This window comes from Taeniopygia guttata, chromosome 2, assembly GCF_048771995.1.
Source record: "Taeniopygia guttata chromosome 2, bTaeGut7.mat, whole genome shotgun sequence".
NCBI lineage: Eukaryota > Metazoa > Chordata > Aves > Passeriformes > Estrildidae > Taeniopygia > Taeniopygia guttata.
This window is the reverse complement of record NC_133026.1, coordinates 65,682,409-65,704,566: the sequence shown is the minus strand read 5'-3', so window position 1 is coordinate 65,704,566 and position 22,158 is coordinate 65,682,409. Positions and strand designations below refer to the sequence as shown.

At 38.7% G+C, this 22,158-nt stretch overlaps 1 protein-coding gene across 1 annotated transcript; it reads right to left on the bottom strand.

The window, feature by feature from the left end:
• Positions 1–1,575: 1,575 nt before the first annotated feature.
• On the bottom strand, positions 1,576–21,571 carry TMEM170B (transmembrane protein 170B). Its single transcript, XM_002186945.7, has 3 exons — positions 20,989–21,571; positions 13,461–13,631; positions 1,576–9,532 (listed from the first exon to the last, which is right to left on the bottom strand). Exons 1-3 carry the CDS (start codon positions 21,083–21,085, stop codon positions 9,402–9,404), a joined length of 399 nt encoding a protein of 132 aa, XP_002186981.1. The 5' UTR covers positions 21,086–21,571; the 3' UTR covers positions 1,576–9,401.
• Positions 21,572–22,158: the final 587 nt, after the last annotated feature.

Here is a 22,158-nt window from a genome sequence, read left to right as displayed (position 1 = left end):
CATATTACTTCTCTCATTGTGTTAGGAAGAGGGAAACTGATTTAAAAACCTTTCTGTGAAGCAATGTAAAGTGAAATGCTTAACAGCATTTCCTGAAGTGAAGCTTCTCAGAAAACAAGAAAATCTGTTCTTTGGGAGAGTATGTGTCTTATAAATAAGCACATCTTATTTTTTAAGAAGGAAAAAAAAATCAATTGTGAATGAGCCATTGTGGGGTAATGGAAATAGCATTTGGACATTGCTCTTCCTGGGGTGAGGGCTCCAGATTGGGCACAGAGATGCCTTACCTTGGAGCAGCTTTCAGCTCCTGCTGTCCCCTGGCTCCCACTGGGGACACAGCCCAGATGTCACAGATGTTCGCAGAGGTCCCAGGCAGGCAGCCAGGGAGCAGGGTGGCACTGGAACATCCCTGCTGTGTCCAGAGGCAGATCCAGAGAGTGCCCAGCTGTTCTGCAGAGGCAGGTACCCCACCCCACACAGGGTGCAAAATCCAAGTAGCTGCTTGTTTCTGGCAGTTACTCTTAAAGCTGATACTTCAGCACAGCATTGCTTTGTGCCTGACACGACTTCCTCCAGAGTTTATAATCAGAAGATTCAGGTATTTTGAATCCTTTCCCTTAGACTGATTTCCCTTTTTGTACCTCCATCACTCACAGTAAAAGCTCATCTTGAAAGCAACTTTAAATTACAAATTTAAAAAACCTAAACCCAAAATTTCAAATGCACAAAAGAAAAATTACCAAGAAAACAAAAAACCTCACAACCCACCACTACTTTGAGATAAAGCAACCTAGTTTCATACTCCCTAAAGCCTCTTAAGCACTTTATAAATCAGTTCCTGCAATGCCATCTCTAAAAGCAGTATTTTCAGTCTCCATGGAAGACACACAGATTTACAAGTGTATGTTCTCAGACAGGCTATTTAAGAAAATATAAAGCAAATCAAACTTTTTTCCTTTAAAATAAACAATAAAAAGCTTAAATTACAGTCTGTCAAATATCTCCAAGAGATAATGACTAATCATGGTAAATTAGACCTCCTTAAAAATTAAGTACATAGGACAAAAGCAGGAATAACTAGCAGCTATATACCTCAGCAGGCCCACAAAAAAAAAAAAAACAAAAAAAACCAAAAAAAACCCTATAAAAACATTTACATCACATTGACTAAGCATATTTTTCCCAAACAGCTTTCCCTTGTCAGCTGGCTTAACCTGATGAACTGTATCAATCTGGTTCTCATTTCTGCAACCAATTTGTTTTCTAAACTACATACACCCAGTTGCATAAACAAATCCTTACTATAACCACAGAAGCAGCTGCCTCAGTTTCTGCTGTAACCAGCCATTTACAGATGATTCATTTGCTCCCGCATTTTTTTTCCCCACATGCTAAAGTTTAACTGTAAGAAACAGAGGCCATAGCTTATAAAGCTGTGTGTGGAAACAATGGAGAAATAAAGGTATTGCCCACAACCTGCTAACACAGGTACCAGTGAGGGTTTTTTTCTATCTATAAACCACAATTAAGACAACTGCAGGAAGACACCAATGTGGTCTACAAGAAGGTACATAATTTAATTACTAATTTTAGCTTTATTTTATGTGTACATCTGTACATTTCAACCAGATTCACAAAACGTAAAACTTGTGTTGTCGGCGTATTTCATACAGAGGTTGACACATAGCTTCATGATTACTTAGAAGAACATGCAATAAGCTACAGAAAGTTTATGAAAATACTTTAATAGAAAACTTTAGTTAAATAAAGGAGCATGAGAAACCATGTTTAACTTGCAAATTCTGTTTATAAGCTACTATGAGACATTTCCTACAACCAAAAAAAAATAAATATAAATAATTACTTAAAGATTCTTTAAATCTTACAGTTGGACAACAGTTCCACTGTGTCTGCATTCTAAAGAATGAAAGTGGAAATTGTGCAGAAGAATGTTTTACTTTAAATAATTGTCCAAATGTTATTGCTGTTTTTCAAAAAACCTGAAAGCATGCAATGAATACTTCAAACTAAACAGACAGCTGAATGGGCATATTTAGGTTATTAACACAAAATGCAAAAGACAACTACAAAAGTTCCTCAAAATGTTGTGGTTTGTTTGTTTTGGGATTTATTTTTTTTTTTCAATATGTACACAGAGAACTGTACACAAACAGGGAAATAAAAAAGTTGGTTAAAAAATTACATATTGTAGTATACATTATTTACAACTTAAATGCCATATTTTTTTTTAATTGGAGCTAAACTATTACATGAGCATGCAGTACATCCACCACTCAAAACAAGTACCTTTTGCACACTATAACAGAGTCCTGTACAAAGCATAAATCAACTAAATGTTAAATCACTCTTCTCCATCATTGTTGTTACTATCTTTGAGCTTAGTAACAATGCCTAGGTCACAACATTTTAGCTTAGGTAACTTCAGAAAGTGAAGATATGAACATCGATTTCTAATACAAGTTCAAAAAATGCATTCTATCAACCAGACAGTTTATGGTGACACACTAACAATGTTCTATTGTTTAAGTCATGCTTGATGAAAAGCAGTACTGAAGAAGCACAAGTCTGTCAGTGGACTAATGGATATTTTTTACCTTTGTCATTTTTAAAGATTTTCAAATTCCCGTCTCCTCCTATTCGTTCGGCCAAATCCAAATTGTTATAATACTTGCATTTGTAAAGCTTATAGTACAACTGTTCAAGTTATCAATACAGATTCTAAATACTTTTTCTAACTGTAAAATAGGTATTTATTCTTAATGGTTTCTGGAATCACTTGTGAAGAATTGTGTGCTATTCTATATATTGTCACAGTCAAAAGTTTAGTTCTGTAGATACCTGATCATCCTCTAAAACACCCAAAATATTAAGGACCTTCAGAATTTCATTATCTGTATAAAATTTAGGCACATTTCAAACAAGTAAAACCTCTAGCCAAGTAATTTTAAAAGGTTTTAGATTTTTAGCTCCCACATATCTTACACTGATGGATAATCCAAAATGGATTTTACAGTGTTGATACTAAATTTCTCAAGTAAACCTAGAAAGTTAAGTCTCAAATAAAAAGGAATGCCATTTGTATCAATCAAGTATTGTTTCTTTTACTGAAAATATCTCTTCAGTATTTACTTTGCCTTAGAGTTGGTGTTTGCCAGTCCACAGAAGGAGTACAAAAGGACATACTATCCATTCCCTTCAACAGCTGTCAAATCCTGCTAGGATTCATACAGTAGCTTCCCAAAGTCTTCAGTAACTACAAGATGAACAATTAGAAGTGACAAAATTTATGCTCCTGAAAGAAAATACTTCTTTAGATCATTTTTTAGAGCCAAATTGTTTTTACACCTGCTACACTGGGAGAATACCCCAAGCAGCAATACATCTTCACAGACTTTGAGATGTCCTTGTGATTACATTAAGAAGTAATGCACAACCTGAATTTCATGTACAGGCACAATTGTGGGAAACAGCAGAAACAGGATTCTTCAGGACATAACCTGTCACAATTTTAGGCTATCAAAGATATATACTCAGGTTGAATTCTACTTTCTATGATAATTTAATTTTTCCAAAAGTGTGTACAGTTACATACACAAATTAATGAACCCAGATGAAGATTTCACTGCTGTAATAGAGGACAGAATAAATTTCCCACTGACTTTAAAGGTTGTGATGGTGGTGACAATATCACCACCAAATATTAGACCATTAGCCCAAAACAAATGTTCAGCTCTCTTAAATTCATCTCTACGCAGAGAACATTTATTACTTCAGCTGAGGATTTGAAAAGTCTTTCCACCTTGGGCTGCTCCCAATCTAAAGAAAAAGTTATAATTCAAAAGGTCAATATGCTGATTCAATTGTATGTTAAATTATGGTAACTTTGAAAAAAAGTTATGCTTTAGCATTTATGTGTATGTTATAATACATCATAATTTGTGAACAACATTCAGAATTCAGTTTTGTCTCAAATTGCTTGGAATTAGATGGGCTATTAGGATGACAACTGTGACCTATCTCCATGTTTTTCCCCTTAAGTGAAATACACATACGATGAAAAAACCTATTTCTAGAAACAGAAGAGCAACTGAAAAAAATTCTCAGTTCACAATTGCATTTCTAGGCCTTATCAGAGTCACTTTCTGGGGAGAGGGGCTAACTGATTAATCCACAATTCATTACACCAAGCAATACTATTGTGTCTATTCATCTGGAATTATACACATGTGATGCTGGATGGCTGTGCACAAAAACATCCAGTTTAATATGCTCATGATATAAATACTTAGATTTAATGCAGGCAAGGTATTATTAAAATATGACTAGTGCATGAAATACATAAATTAAAACAAAAAAAACCCAGTTCTTATAGTTATTAAGACTCTATTACAGTTTTTGCTCAAAGGGCATTATATATGTGCCCCTCACAACAGAACTCAAATACAAATTTCAAGCAAAATAAATAACAATGTACAATATATTGAGAGGGAAACACTATTTTCCTTATCAAAATCAAAACTGTACTTCAAAAATAGAAAGCTACTTTAGACAAGTTTAGACAAGCTTCACATCCTCACTGAATGTTCAAAACTGGTTAAATTATTGGTTTCTTAAAAAAAAAGTCAACAGCAAATCATGGCTAGCCACAGCATACAGCTTAGTTTCATAAACTCAAAATTACCCAGAAAATTAAAGACAATATTTATTTGGAAGCTTTTTTCCCAGAAACACAGCTGCAGGTTTTGAATCAAAACAAAATTTTTTGACCTAGGGAATGAGTCAAGCCAACTAGAGTGGTACCAAATGTTCTAAGGAACATTTGGTGCTGCTTCCAAAGATGAGAACCAAAAGAACAACCACCTCCAGTATATATGTACCAATGCACAGAGATTGTGGAAGCTCTACTGAATGCCTGAGTCAGGGTCAGAGAGGTCATCTCCAAGAGGAATCTCCAAGTAGGCATCTGCTACTGACCTCCAAACCAAGGAAATAACACCAATTAAACAATATTTGTGTCACTTAAGAAAGCTTTGGGTCAATAGAACCAGGTTCTATGAGCAATTTTGGCTGCCTAGACACTTGTCGGAAGAACAATACAGCAGACCACATGTTATCCGTCATGCTCCTGGAGTATGTAGAGGACATATTTGGAATACAGATGGTTAGATGTACCAGTCAAGGGTGAGACACTGCTGGCCTTGCTACTCACAAACCAAAGAAACCTGCTTTGTATAATCCCAATCAGTGACAGCCTTGGCTGCCATGATCACAGTAGTGGGATTCTGCTGAGCATGCTGAAGGTCAGTGTAAAAATTTTAGGAAGTTCAACAAGGACAAGGATAAGATCTTGCACTTGGCAAAACACAATCCAGGAGTGCAGCACAGGCTGGGATGGACTTGTCTGAGAAGCAGCTCTGTGGAAAGGGATCTGGGGGTCCTGGTGAACAAGCAGCTCCATGTGAGTGAGCAGTGTGCTGTTATGGCAAACAAAGCCAACAGGATCATTGATGTGATGGACTGCATCAACAAGGGCATAACCAGCAGAGATAAAATCCCCATTATCTCACTCAGCCTCCTGACAGGCCACACCTGCAATACTGGGTGCTCTGTGTTCAGCTTTGGTCCCTGACATGCAAAAAACACACAAAACCATGGACAGGCTGGAAAGGCTCCAGAAAAAGGCCACAGGGATAATCAAAGGTCTGGGAAGCCTGACATATGAGAAAAGGCAAAGAACTGGGTTGATTCTGCCTTGAAGAAAGAAGGCTTAAGGGAGCCTTTATCACCATATTCCAATGTTCAAAGGGTGGCTACAAAGAAAAGACTCCCTTTTTACAAGCAGTCACATGGAAAAGATGAGGGGTCATGCGTACAAATTACTTTGTGATATTCCAGTTGGACACTGGAAGAATGCCATTGGAACAAAATCCACAGGGAATTATTGGACTCCCCAGCATTAGACATTTTAAAGACTTGGCTGGTCAGGGCGCTGGGCTACCTTTTCTAGACCATGCTATTGCCAGGAAAGGTTGGACCAGACCATGGTTGAGGTCCCCTCCAAGCTGGTATTTTATAATTCTATGATCATACTGATAAATTCAAAGTGTGTGCAAAATTTAAATCTTTGATAGCAGCATCTTCTAAAAAAAAGTAGCTTTCCTACATTAAATAATATATTCAGTACTCACCCTTCTTCCAAATATTAAACTGTGTCGATGCATTATTTTTTCTGCACAATGCAGAATGTGCCCAGTGACACAATGCAGAGACAGGCAGAGCTGATTGAAGATAGTGCTAAAACATCCTGTGTGGACAACACTGCATTGTCCAAGGGTGAACCAGAGTACCATCTGTGCCATTCACTCACACACAAGATATCTTTGTAGCTTCGTTAAAAGGGGCAGGAGGAGGGGAGGCTATCTAAAGTAATTTTATTTTTTATTGGAAAATCTATTTTAGTTGTTAGTGTGTCAGGTATAAAAACACACTCCACAAAGCCACTATTCATTCATATATATATATACACACACACACCTAAACACTAAAGCACCTTATGCTTAACAACGCTGTTTCTAGGGATATGGAATGAAAGTTCCAAGTTTTGCAGACATAAGGCCACTTACAATTTCTTTCACTGTTGGAGTTATTAAGCAGTATGTTCATGCTGTGATTAAAGAACACTTCACAGGCAAACTCTTCATCATTATAAACTCCTCACAAGAAACAGCTGAAAACAAACTTCTGTCAAATAAAGCCTTGTCCCTGTTAGGCCACTTAAGCATTACATTATCTGCCTGTCCTTTGTTGCCAGGCAATAATGCTATACAATGCAAAGACAGCTAAGCACATGACAACATCTTAAAAGTGAATACAAATACCTATGCAATAAAAAGTACTTGAAGAAAGGTAGCTTAAAACCTTCAAAGATGCCTCCTTGTCCAAGAGGGAGAGTTACAATGGCAAAAACTTCATTGGCACAGTAATTAAAATGAAGAATGAAGTTCATCAATACAAGCATATGTATCTCATCAGCTAGGAGCAGTCTGCTGTAGTTTAACTTAGTGAAAGACAGCAAGCCATTAAGCAGTGGCAGCATAATAGCCTCCTATAAAATATAAGGATTGAGATGTTCAAGGAAATTTGGAACCTGTGAGTAAATTTCAGTGTGAGATAAAGGCATGAAACAATATAAATTACTGAACATAGTGCTTTGTGCTGTGGTTGGTTTTGATCCAGACAAGCATTTCCAGATTGTCAAATATGTTTTAAAGTCTGCTGAACAAGACACTGTATTAAGTAACCAAATTAATTAGAAATAATCAAAATAGAACAAGAATGAAGATGCGACAATTTTTTTTAAAATCATCTCCCCTAATCATACATGTAACAAGGCACATTAGGAGAAATATCTTCAATCACTTTATTATTCAATTTGACTTAAATACCTGAAACCAGTTTTCTCACAATTTAAGACAATGGGGAGAAGTTTCAATTGCTTGTTACAGATGTCATAATTTCATTGTCTATTAAAGTGCAATGGTTGTGTGCCAAAAACAATAAGCAGAAAGTGAAAGACAAAAAAACAAACCACAGGAAAGTTTCTGAAGACATTAAAAATCAGTGACAGTATATGTATTCAGCCACAGTTTTGAAGCAATTAAAAGTAAAAATAACACTGAAAATATATATAAACCTATATTTTAACTTGTTCCCTGCAGAGCCCATAACTTTGTATGTTTTCCAAATAAGACTTTGATGCTTTTAAAGAAAACAAATACTATTAGTATTCCTAGTACTTTAAAGAAATGTATGTGGAATAAGATAAAGGCAGACAGGTTAATTCATTACATTTTAAAGTACTATCATACTGATAAATTGATGCAAGCAATGACTGGATTGTAAGTTATATTTTAAACATATTCTTTTAGGTGCACAGTAGGTGCCAGTGTTTGTGACAGTCCTGAAAGTCTTTTTGACATCATAACAGCAAAACCTTTGAGTGATTTACTCCCTGTCATCATTAAGAGACAACTGCTGAAAAGCATTAAGCTGAGAAAAGATGTAAAAGATTCCTTATTCTTCACAGAACTTTATGCCCTTTAAATTTTGTATTTCATAAATAATTAGTCATTAGACTTAAAATTTCTCTTTACTTTCCAAACACTCACATTTATGACATTTCACATGAACAACACCACTCGGTCCCTTTTAAACTAGAGAAGCACAAACCACTGAAAGCTAAGTATTTGAAAGTTCCAGGTATCTTAATCTTTCCAAAGATACAAAGTGTTCAGAAACAAGGTAGTAAATACATTAGTGCTGCCCCACTTACAAATTTTTGGAGTACAGTAACCATTTTATTACACTTAATATTTTTGTTCAGTAGAAAACCAATATATCATATTGTTAACCCTTTCCATTTTCCTCATAGGTGTATTCTCTGAGAGTTTGTTGTATTTGTGTTTTCCTTACAAAATATATGTAGGGGTAAGGGTCCTACCAGTGCTTAATTAAATATAGGGAGTTTATTTGCAATGAGAATCCTTTCTCTGAGGTTTGCAGAAGGGCTGGTAAGCATCTGTATGTTTAAAACAAAACAATTTCAAGGAAAACATCAGTTTAAGATTTGTTTGCGCATACACAACAGCTTGTACTTAAAAACCTTCATACAGTTACCTTAAACTCCTGATTTCTGACTAGCTAAAGTCACGAAGAAATGTGCCAAGGAACAAAACTGCCACGAGCCATTCTTCACATAGTGCTAATTATATCAGGGTTGTTAAAGCTGTGGTTCTTAAACCCCATCAAAATTAATCTACATTTTGAAAGAGATCTAACAGTTGTTTTGAATGCTGAACAAGAATATTCGGCATTCAGAGAGATTCTTCTAATACACAAAAGTCAGTAACCTCACTATTTCACCTGAATTCAAGGAGAATTGTGCATATTCACAGAATTCTTCTACATTCCAGAGCTCACCCAGCCACCCGCTCAGAGTTAAACCAAACCTCTTCAAGTCTGGCACACAAAGCACCCTTCAGGATGGCCCCTCTGTTTCATTCCATGGTGTTAAGGACAGTGATCCCAGCACCAAGCACGGACCTGCCTGGCAGCTGCTGGAGGTGCTCGGAGTCTGCTTGGCACACAGAGATCCCCCCTGGCCCGTGACAGAGGCACGTTAAGGCGCAGTGCAGGAGTGCAGCAGTTCCAACACTAGAGGACAGCCTGCTCATTTGACTGAGCCTCGAGATTTGTAGTGCACTTTCCACATAGCTTCCTTCCTCTTGCACTAGAATTCGAGTTGATAAGCTGACGAATCCACTTTCAGGAAGCTTCTCTCCAGATTAAAGACGTTTTTCTCCCCCCTTTCTACGTAAGTTTCAAAGCGTTGCAAGAATTCGTGAAAATGAGATAATTAACGTCAGTACTGTCTGTCCAACGCCAAAGACAAGAGCTTCTAGGGGAGCCATATTCTTTCCTGCTACTCTGTAAATTCCAGCTACTGCAGCACCTAAGAATCACAAGGAAAACAATGATCAAATCACAGGAAAAGCCAAGGTTGAAATATGTGACAAATTATCTACTCTGTCTATGTATCAGCTATTTATAGAGCATTACCAAACACTGCATTACTTCATGGCATTACACAATTACCAGCCTTGCTTGTATTTTTATAGTTATATATATCCTTCAGGAATGATTTTCCCAATTGAACCAGATCAACTTTTCCATCCTCAGTTAGATTTAAGAAAAGCAAATCTTGTTGTTTCCCTGTACACATATTCAAATTTTTTTCCCAACATTTTTTTGCTTTGTGCCAGTTTGAAAAGGTAGCAAGACAGTCCTCTAAAAACTGACCAAGTCTGAAGAGTGTTTTAATACTGCTTGTATCGGCAGGGAGAAGACAAGAACAATAAAGCTGCTAGTGTCAACAAAACAATTGTAAACACACATTTTCCATCTTCATTTAATATTTTAGCTGAATAAAGTGGTCAGACTAAATGAGTTTGTTTTAACTTAAACTACTGAATTGTTAATAATTGTTTAGCAAATCCAGCAAAACATGAAAAAGGTTGAAGTATTGCAGTGTTTTCCATAAATGTGTATGAGAGGAAATTTCTAACCAATACAATTAAATTTTGAGCTGCAGCACATAAAAAAAGCTCCAAACTCAACAGATCATTTTTCTTGTACATTTGTATGCAAATTCACATTTGAAATATCAAGAGGCCAGGATCAACCAAAACCAAACCCAAAATTTAACTGTAGACCTTCAGTATACATTGTCTCAGATGCTATCTAGTCATAATTAAATGCCTCCAGAGATCACAGAGGCTCTTTCAGGCTCAAAGAGAACTGAAAAATCATCATAATTTTTAAAAATAATAAGCAAGAGTTTAAAAAAAAGGTGGTTTTTTTTTTTGGTCTTGCACAGTCACTAATGGTAATAGTCTGCTGGAATGATCAAAAGTCCATTAGTGACACAGAAATACATTGAGTCGCAACAGATTTTCTGAAACTACAATCAGCATCTGAATAATCTGACATCTTCAAAAAGTAACAACTCAGTTTCACAATAGCTTTGGAAGAATAGAATTTACTAATCATTGTGGCCATAACGGTACTTAAAAACACTCTTAATCATACTATTAGGCAATTTTTGGGTTAATTTATTTTTATTGGGTTTTTTGTGGGGTTTTTTTATTATTTTAAACATATTCTGTAAAGTATATTTCATCTGCAGTATCTCACCAGAAGGCTAGCCTTATGATGGTATTTCATTCAGATACTTTTCATAAGCTTTTCCATTTGTTTCTTGGCTAGCTGCTGTCAAAACCTGAAAAAGATCCTTTAGATTGAGCCCACTACTGACATTAAAATTATTTTTCAGATTGAACTTTCAAAGCAAATTCAAATTGGCCACAAAATTATATCAGAATTGTCACTAGTAGATCAATAACAGAAATTTTGGGCTTTGAGAAAGCACTGAGATACTCTAGGAAGCATCCAGAATAAAACAATAAAAATCTGGTAGTTTGCTAATTAGGTATTATTACACAAATAATAGTGTGCAGTACAACCTGTAATGCATAACCCAGCACAACTGGTATCGAGCCAAAAGTATGTACTATAAGCTGCCAATGAGGGAAATGAGAATTTGTCACCAAAAAGGATTGTGCTAGTGAGGAAGAGGAAGCACAGGCCCTTCTCGATCAAACACAGCTAAAATTCTTGCCTTAAGCTGCCTGGTATTTATATATTCTTGTTTGCCTTGGTGGGGTTTTTTTGGTTGTTGCTTTGTGGGTTTCTTTGTTTTTGTTATGGTTTTAGGTTTTTTTGGTTGTTTTTTTTCTTTTTTACTGTATTCCCTTCTGATTAATTACCCTTAATTTCCATGACTTTTCAAAGTTAAGAAACTGAGAAGTCTCCTGCTTTTCTATATGCTGCTAAAAATGTTCCAGAACATCAGAAAGTCTGAAAGATCTCCCTGGGCAAAATTAAACTCACATTGTGAATAGTCTATGCTGCCTTCATTCTCCTACACAAACAATGCAGAAGACTGGAAATGCAAAGTGGAAATTGAAGTCAGTTTGCTATTTCAATTTCTTAAGCACTGGACCAGGCATATTCAAATAGCTGATATTTCAACTGACATCTCTCAGTTTACAGCATAATAGCTATTAAAAATCCTCTTTAGTATTTGATCACCATAATTTGCCTTCAAAAGCTCCCCACAGAATTTCTTTCAGTATGAAACAACTGAGTTCTGGCCAGAAACAAAAAATACTTCAAGGTAAAAGTACTTGCCTAAGCTAGTTGCAATGCTCTGCAAAACCTTTGGGAACAGCATAACAAGCCTACAGTGTAAGCTTGGAGAAGTTCTCAGATGAATATGCACACAAACAGGATTGCTTAAGTGCTAAATGTTTTGACCTGCAAAACTGGATGCCAAAAATACAACTGTGTTGCTCCTCTTTTTATGCATAGATAGAAGGTACAAAGTGCTTTCATTTGAGAGACACTGATCCTGAAAACTCCCCACCACACAAAGCTGTGGAAGTCTCTGCTTGGATCTTTCAACAAAACATTTCCTATCTCAGTTCTTCAGAAATGTTCCTGCATGGCTGACCTTGTAACAGGCCACTGCCTTTTAATCATAAGACAAAAATCAGCATAACATATAACATAAGGCACTCAACTAGTTCCAACTTAATGAAAAAAACACAACCCAACCCCCTGCAAAGACCCCAACAAAAAATAGTTATACTGAACTATGCTGTGTTAACTAGTGGAAATTCTAAGCTAAGAAATCTGCAGCAATTAAAACAACCTTTTCAGGAAAGTCTTAGTGAAACTTCTCATGACATTTGCATTTTTATTTAGCCTTGAAAGACAATAATCAGGGAGGTCTTCCAGCAGCAATAAGATATAATCTGACACAAATCCTCTATGAATGTGTCCAAAGCCAATAGCGATACCGCTATTCTGATAACCTGGGCAGAACACAGGAAAACCAAAATGAAAGGTGGGAAGTTTTGCCTTCAGACTATATGGTGGTTGCTAGATTTATGGTTCCTTACCCTCTGAGACCTTTCAAGTCAGGCAATCTTTTCTGCAACACTGAAGATTTTTGGGGCAGAAACTACTGTTCAGGTAACATAGGAACCATTCAACACGTAGTTTTTAATGCTAAGAACTCCTTACCAGCAGTGCTGCAGACGAGCATGTGCTTCTTTCCTGAAAAAATAGCATTCACTATTTTTCCCCCGCAAGAGAAAACTCAGCATGCTCCTACTTGCTTGGGAAAGCTACTGTAGTCTATTTATAAGTTGGATAAACAGAGCTGGATATTATAAAACCAAAGAATGAATAAAGTGTCCTACAGGTTTTATGGCCCATGTTTCATATCTATGCTGACATAGATAATGCAATTTCTTGGGAAAGATGGAAAAGCTGCATCTGATACTAATAACTCTAGATGAAGACAGATGAGCAGCATTTCCTCAAAACATTCTTGGCAACACCGCTTGTGTCATATTTGGTCAGGTGTAAGCCTTCTACACTTTACTACATAACACACTCCTACTTTCTGCAATGTTTTTCTGCAATGTTTTAAACATGAATGTTTTTAACTACAGCTCTGTGAACCTTTGGGCTTTAACAGAAAAAACTGTTGCATCTCTCTGAGGATACAATGTCAAGAAATAAAAAAAATGAAAAAATGTATCTTCAGTAGTAGACATTCATCTAATACCATGAGAAACTGTAACAGATGCCATTGACAAACAGTATTTCAGCTAGAATAACATCAAAGCTTAATTTTTTTTTTTATTAGTAGTTAGATGTAAAATAAGAAAGGGGGGAAAACCCCCAAAACAACAACAACAAAAGAAACCAACCAAACAAAAAACTCAAACAAGAACAAAAGGCAGACTTACTGGTTATCATTGCTCCAGTTATAGAACCCAGAAATCCAATGCTGACCACAATGACAGATATCAGCCTCCCCTGCCTATGCCTCTGCAGCATCACAAACATTAATACTCCCACAGCACCATGGACAAAGAGAGAGGAGAAGAGTGCCCAGAGGAAAACCCAGTACCACATCTCTGAAAGAAAGCAGTCAAATAAAGGGTTAATATTCTTAAGACAAAAACTTTATAAGTAAGAAACTTTAAAACATTACAAACAATCAACAGTAAGAGAAAATCAATACTGATTTCCATCTTAAAAGTGGAACACCATCAGCACATGCTCAAGACTCTTTCCTCACTTCAGCAGTCTGTCATAAAGGATCAGCTGTATTATATTAAAAATTATAAAAAGGATTCTGGCAAAAATCTTAATTCAGATATATTTTTACAAGTAGCCATAATTCCTTTAATGGCTTCTTTAAATAGTGTTGATTGCAATTTCATAGTAGGCATTGTAACTGCTTCTGTTGAATGAAATATCCTCTGATACAAAGACTGAAGGAGGAAAAAGTCAAGAACTGGTCTGGGGTTTGTTTGGGTCATGAGCTTTTATTTGGGGCAGGTGTGGATCTTTTGTTGTTTCCCAACCCCCTACCCTCACAAATAAGAGACAACATCAGATGGGGAAACTGAGACTAAAAACTTTAGCTTATCTACACCCAGGAGCTGTAATAGGGTGTTCCATCAAATTAACTTCAATAATGCAAATAAAAACACTATCAGTTTAACAAGAAATTTTAACACATGTAACTCCTTGCTTCTAATTGCTTAGTATAGAACTTCAGAGAGCGGTAGTGACTATTATTTGAATTACTACAAAGGGTGTCAGATCATGAGAATGTTTGGAGCACGAACATTTCTTTGAAGAATGGCAGATATGATGAGCACCTTCAAAGAAAAGAGCTGAAACCTGGAACCATCAATAGAGCTACACAATAACTCAAGAACCTTTCTCACTTGGTGTCAACTTTCTAAAAACATTCTATAAATCAAGAGGCTGAGTAAATAAAAGAAAAAATCCCTTCTGTTTTTAGTCAAGTACAGTAGGTATGTATCATTACAGAACTTAAGAAATTAGGGTACATATTCCACAATCCCATGACACCGTCATTAATTCAGTTTTTGCTGCAGTTCCCCTCAAAAATAGAATAAAAATCCCAGCTTCCTTACAAAAGCAAGATACTTATTGCTTATGAGGCAAGCCTGTATTAATGCAGCTTGATTCATATCAACTATTTGAGGAAAAAATACGTCCCAATTAGTTAACTTAAAAATACTGAACAGCACAAAACATACTGTGAAAAGATGCTAACAAAAAAATGTTGCTACACAATAACCACAGCCCCGGGAGTCCATTGTCAGTAGGATAGGTATACAGATAGCATAGATACAGAGTTCAAGCCTTTTTTATTTACCAGTACTTTGGGAGTAGCTCAGCCCTTTCCCTTTCACACAGGCATATATGGCAACACTATGTTTGCCCAAGGACAAACAACTCCTCTAAATCATGATAGCCAAAAGGGTCTTTTAAGAGAGCAGCAAGGAAAGTGGCTGGCAAATCTACATCCAATTAATACTTCAACTGCAGTTCAAGGTGCAGCTTTTCCTTCTGAGTGCCTGGGTATATATGTCCACATCCTGAGAGTGGCTTGGAGCAGCTCTCCTCAGATCCTCCATCCCTTCACCCCTGGCACCAAAATGGGCATCAAAAATCTTGGCAAAAGGATCATGACCATGGTACTGTTCCACTAAAAGAATCTCATAATTCTCAGAAGCTACTGTGACAGAACAGTGGCAGGAGTGTCAAGCAGTAACTCCACAAATGCCCTCACTAAAATGAAGAAAGACTGGCTGACCTAATCTGTGGGAGGGGAACCTCTCCTGCTGTCCTAACAGACCTGGTCCATTACTAGCACAGCCTGGGTGTTTCCATTGTTTTATTCAAGTGGAAGCACATAAACAAAAGGATTAACCAAAGATCTACCAATATAGAACATGGCAGCCCTGCCAGACCTACAGTTGGACAACAGAGACAAACAAACCTTAGGATCTATTAACGAATCTGGACCAAGAAAGTCTGTGGGAATCTGACACTGTCATATCCTGTAATTTCTACAGGATTTCTTAGGCACTGCATCACCATTTAGGAAATTGGTGTTTGTAGGTATTGTCAACCTTTATCAGGTAGAAAAGACAAATGACTACCAGTCTTAGGAAAACTCACTAGGATGATTGTATTTTTAGAAGAAAATGAAAGCTTATGGGAAGGCTAACTACTCCCCTGTAACTAAGAAACCAAAAATATTTACAAACTCTTACACAACAAAATAGCTCCACAGTGAACAACTATCTTCGGTCTTATTTACATTCCAAATAAGGCTCAAGGAAAATTAGCATCACCCCTCACTTTATATTTAGGGCAGGAGGCTGGAGAACAGAACCAGCACCAAAGTGTCCTGTTGGTTAAAGAAACATAAACTTCAGTTCTTTCACTTTCTCCTCCTACTCCTTAAAAGCAGCAGGCATATTGAAAAGGAAATTCGAGAACATCCAGAAATATTCTTTGTTTGACACAAAAGCAGCTGGAGCTTTGTTAAACTATGACCTCCCTTCATTAAAATATCATGTATGTCTTAAAACATCACATAGGAGCATGAAACAGGACAAATCACTTCCAAGCACCTTTCCTAGGAAAGGCCAGAAGTTATCATTTTTATCCTCCGTTATTTACTCTTTCTATACCGGCTAGTTCACCCCAGTAATTTCTTTACTTCTGCTTGTAGGACGAGTAATGAAGCCAACCAAGTAAGTTGTTTAACAGGGATGAACAAGGTAAGGAGAGAGAGACAGCCCTTCAAGCAAGTCAGAGACCTTAAGCTCCATTCACCTAGAGGACATCATAAACACTCAAACCCTGATATGGTGAGGGCAGAGAATTATTCATGTTCTGTAAAATTCACTATCATCTAACCCCTGAATCATGCAGAGAGATGACTCTCAAAAGCAGTATCTGAGAGTAACACTGAAAGACACAAAGAATTGGATGGGAATAACACTGAGGGATGCCACTAAAGAATAGAGAAAGAGAATGTGCAGCTCTGAACACAAATGGTCAAGACTTCACTTGCTCGAAAATGACTGAGTAGTTTGATTGCTGAATTGAGTTGCAACACCTCTAAGAAAGAGGAAGTGAGACTGAAGTGTCTCAGCTATTTATGTGCTATACACTGACTGATCCTTTAAGCAGCATAAATTTATGTATTGATACTCTGACAAGAAAAAGCACAGTCTAATTTCAGTCTTTGTGCAGCTATTCTAATTAGCTGGCTCTTTTGACAACATGAGCTGCACTGAGTACTTCGCTGTTACAGAGGTAATGATTTACCTATATCTGTCAGGGAGATTCAAATACTCACCTAGTCTTAGTTTATTTAGTCATGCCCTCAAAGAGCATCCCTAAAGAGATATGAATAGAATACAATTAAAAAAAAAAAAACAACAAAAAAACCAAACAAGTTTTAACAAAACACTTGCAACTTCTTTTGCTTGACCCTAAGAAAATTTCAGAGTTTACTTTTAGCGTATCCAAATTACTTGAAGTCACCAAAACACAACATACATGTATCAAAACTCCACAGCTCCAAGAGAAATACAGGAATAGGGAAAGTCCAGTAGTTTACAAGCATAGTGACATTCAGTTTACAGCAAAGATGTCACAGCTGTCTTCTAATAGGAACAACTGAGATACATCTTTCCTGTTTAAAATTCTTAGTGCTTAAACTGAAAAGAAGATTTAAGAGAGTGTTTATGTTCGTTTCCTCTGGTTTGCCTCATTTAGGGATTTTTGTCCTTCCAGAAAAGATGCAAAACTCAAATACCTTGCAACTAATGCCCAATCACGCCAGTTTTAGAGCACTTTGTTAATTTTCATATTTACACCTATCAGATGTCATGCTTATGTACTACAGATACACAGCTTCATTAAACATGGAGTATCTCCTTAGTCCTTAATCTTCAGTACTTTTCCTTTAAGTTCTAAGCTTGTTTTGCCAGATGAATAATGATTGCCTACAACATGTCATAAATCAAAAGTGATTACTCCAAAATGTCTCTTTCTCTCTCCATTCTAAACCCAGTACCCAGCCTGCTACTATTAGTTACAGAGGTAAATCAAGCAATCAGCACCTGTACTAAGAATACAAAAATACACATTGAAGTCAACAAGGTAGCTCACGTCAAATTTAGAACTATCAAAAAAACAGTAACATTAGATTCCTGTAGCTTATAAACTCAAAGCACTCAAATGAAGTGACAGCATACGATAACTGCAAATGTAACTCAGCTCTTTACATGCTACTTTTTTTTTCTTCAGCACCAGGTCCTGTTCTTCATTATTGTATTAACTGGTACTTTCAAAGTTATCAAAAATACAGCCAAATTGTTGTTTGGAGATGCTAACATTTTTGCTGCTTTAAGTGGGAAAAAAAAAACAAAACACTTAGCTGGGAAGCATTTAAATCTCAAATTACAGACTTGTCCTCTCAAATAACAGCATAGGGGGCAAAGAAAATCCAGGCAATCTGGGACAAATGAGCACAGGATGGAGTTTAGGAGCTTCTATTAGTAGAAATATTGCCAAGTCCTTTATTGTGAAAGCAGCCTTTAAGCAATTTTTATTTTACTGGCTACTAATAATGGGAATTTTTTTCTCCTTTTCCAGTTCAAATTCAGCTGCTATCTGATTTGTTCTAGTAAACCCTGATCTAGCACTAACTCTAAAACACAACCAGCTCATATAAAGGAGGTGTTCTTGGGATATACCGGAGGATGTAACAAAAAGTGAGACAAAAGCCACCCCACTTCTCCCATGATTCCTAAAGCCTTACTTCCACCTCCCAAGAGAGGTCAGGAAGACAGGAAGCAAGCACACCATGGGCCTATGTTCAGCTAAAAGGAACAACACCAGCAGCTTTATCTGTTACAAGGTGTGATGTGTATGCGGCAGCAATGAACTTGTCTGTGGTCTCCTGGGTATTTGAGGCCACAAATTAAATACGGGATTTCCATTTTTTATATTGAACCTGATTCACATGGATGGTATAAAAATAATCTTTCAGTTTCTCATTGATAGGAAAAGGAGCCCACCAAAACTAAACTATGAAGTATTCCTGACTATATGAAGCATTCTTGGCTTAGGCTGGAGTTCATAGCAGGACCCTGTTGAAAAATTCAGAAAATTAACATATTTTTAGAAGGAAGCAGATAACATTTTGCAACATGTTTGTGAAAACATAATCGATATGGTTTATCTAAAGAAGATAATTCTTCACTTGTGCAGCTTGAAAGTCTAGTCCAGACCACAACAGTAAGTCTGAAAGTAGACACAAAGCAGTCTGGATTATTCATGGAACATGGCATATTAATGATTTTCTTTTCCCAGTATTCTGGAGACGTTTCTCCTTATACCTAACAGAGGCAAAAGGGAATGGATCAAGTAGCCAAAAGAAGATAAACTCATTCACAAACCTATTTTCTTGGCAGGGAAAAGAACAGAATTTCTGGTCTTAATCAAAGTTTACTTCGATAAGGAGTAAGGAAGGGCTTATGTAACTAGTTCAACTTTTTGTTAATATCAATGATTGTATCAATATATACTCTAACCTGTGGAAAAGATTTTTACGTCCAGTGCAAGTTCTGGACTGCTGACAGTCCATGAGAACATTCAGCTCAACAGGTTATGGCTGTAAGAGCAGCCATGTTTTAAACATAAATTTAGAAATGCCAACTACAACTGGCAGTGACACATTCTCCAACAACACTACAATTGATAAAAAATTATTTTTCGTATTTTTTAAGTTAAAAAAAAATCCACATAAAAAATACCTTATGCAAGCCCTTATCTTATTGCAGAAGCACTTAGAAACGAGCTGATTTTAACTCTCAGCACTGAATTTCATAGAAACGCCTATGCTGAATGATCTAATAAGAACAACTTTATCGAGGATGTCTGGCACAAAGCAAAGTGAATCCATTGTGAACTTTTTTCTTTAAGTGTACAAGTTTTTAAAGTAGGTATGTTAAAGTAACTGCTCAGGAAGTGAGCTGTATTTAGTGTATCACCTCACTAATACCTGGAAACTCTAACTATGAGACATACACTACAAAGTTCATAGATCAGATAAATATTAAAAGGTTAATCTTTTTTTTAACACTAAGATGCATCCTGAAAGTTAAAAGAACAAGAAAGACGATCACTTTCTGTTTGCTACAGCTCCAACTTCAGCTACACTTCTATTTCCATCACACTTCCTCCACCTCTGAAACATCAAAAATAAAACAGAATATATCAATCATTACTACAGAGTGCAAAAAGGTGACATAATATTCTTTCATAAATACTAGACTATTTCCATAACTGTTTAAAACCTATCCCTAAGGAATGTTTTCCACTAATCTGTCACCACCTAATACACCCCTACAACTGAGCAGAAAGAATTCACCCAATTACATCTCTGGTATTGACACCCAATTCCCGCTTGTTCCGAGCTGGAAGCTTATGCTTTTCTCTACACAAGGACAGAATAAGAGAAGATACCCCTTTCCACCATATGCTTTGGGTCTCACAGTAGTCCACACCCATTTTTCAACCTGAGACTGAGCAGAAAAAAGCCAGTTCTTACCAAAAGCCAGCCAAAGCTCCCCTCTCTTTACAGGGGGTGAGGACCTGACTCCACTTTGGTTCACAGAATTTTTTCGTAACAGCTCAGCCTTTAAGAATCCCAGATGCTTAAGATTACAACTACTTGTCAGAAAACAACTGCCACCTCATTCACTCCCACAGGTCTCATTATCCACAGGTATACTCGGAGGTAGTGGGGGAGAGTCTCTGATTCTCCATATTCAATTTTATGGTTTTCTAGTTGTTTTTTGGGGTTTTTTTTTGGTTTGGTTTTGTTTGTTTATTTGTTTTTGTTTTTATAGCTCTCTGTCAAATGCCAATGAGCATATATCTACAAGGGGAAAAAATAAAAAAATAAAATAAAAAAACCCAACCACCTCCACAAACATACTCCAGCCTTCCATATATTTTTATACACTCACACAGTGGTACCCATCACTTCACTCGCATAAACACGCTCTATGCCAATAGCCTTCTTTTATTATACATGGGCACAGAAAAGTGAGTGAGCACATCCCACACGCTCGTGTCCTTTGCACGGGCAGGCATCCCAGACACCGGGCACACACCCAGCCCAACCAACACCTCACACAGACCCCTCCCGATTCCCTACCCCACAGCAGGCGTACACACACACTCACACGATATATCTTCTCAAGAACACGCACGGAGGCACCCGGAGAGACTGGGGAACACAGACACCAGCCCTCCCTACGCACAGCACACGGAGACCACCGCCACCCCCACGCCCTCCATTGTGCCCAGCCCCGGGGCGCACCCTCGCAGCCGCCCGGCCCCGCACTGCCCCGTTACCCGTGAGGCTGCGGAGGACGGTGCCGTGAGCCCACAGGCTCAGCACTTGCTGCACCGACAGGTTGATCATGGAGTTGTCCCCCGCTTCCACCTTCATGGTGCCGCCGCCGGACCGCGGGGCGGGAGGGAGGCGGCGAGGAGCGAGAGGGCGGGGAGGCGGCCAAGGGAGCTCCGCGCCGCGGCGGAGACATCGAGGACGGAGTGGGGGCGGCGGCGGCCGGGGGGAGCCGGGCGATCTCGGGGGAGGAGGGGAGCCGGCCGCTGGCGCTTCCCCGCAGCTCAGGGGCAGGGCCGGGCGGCGGAGCCCATCATCATCACCACTATCATCATCATCATCTCCGCCTCCTCCATCAGCAGTGGCCGCCGCCGCCTCGCCGGCGGCATCGTCACCCCGGTCACCGGCATCACCTGGAGCGAGGGCGGGGCGGCCGCGGGCCGTCCCTCAGGCGGGCGGCTCCATGCGGGAGAGCGGCGGCCGCGGGGAGGCTCCCGGCGGGAGACGGCGGCGGCTGCCGGCGGGGAAGCAGCGGGAGCAGCGGGAGCGGGAGCGCCGGGAGCGGCAGGGCGGCCCCGCGCAGGCGCGGCGGGAGGAGCCGGGGGGCGCGGGCTCCTCCCACCAACCGGGGAACCAGATTTGGGAATCACGGATTGAGTCAAAGAGGGCGGGAAATACTGGGGATGTTGTGGACCCCCCCAGAGAAACTTGCGTTAGCAAGAGGTGTCTCAAATAAAATCTACGTACACCTGTGGGTCGATTTAAAGGGGAAAATAAAATGATAACATCCCATGGTGCCAAAGCTGGTGTTTAAGTTGATGCCGCTGAGTGCGTTTAAACATCGGAGAAGAGCAAAATGCAGAATCTGTTGTGTTCTGATGGGAGCAGTGTTTTCAGCTCGCTGCTCACGGCCTTAGCACACAGAGAGCGCGGGCGGACGCACCTCCGCGGCTGCCGCGGCGGCTCTGGGTTCCAGCCCCGGCGGAGCGGGACGGGACAGGGCCAAAGAAGCACAGCGCGCACAGCGGGAGTGCCGCTCGGGGGTGCCGGGGCTGCTGGAGCTCAGGTGACAGCGGAGAAGCTGTCATCCCGAGCTGTCATCCCGGAGCAACATCCAGGCAACGCTGCGTGACGTCCCTGCCTGCCCCTTTCAACCTCGTAGCTCCGCCGTCACT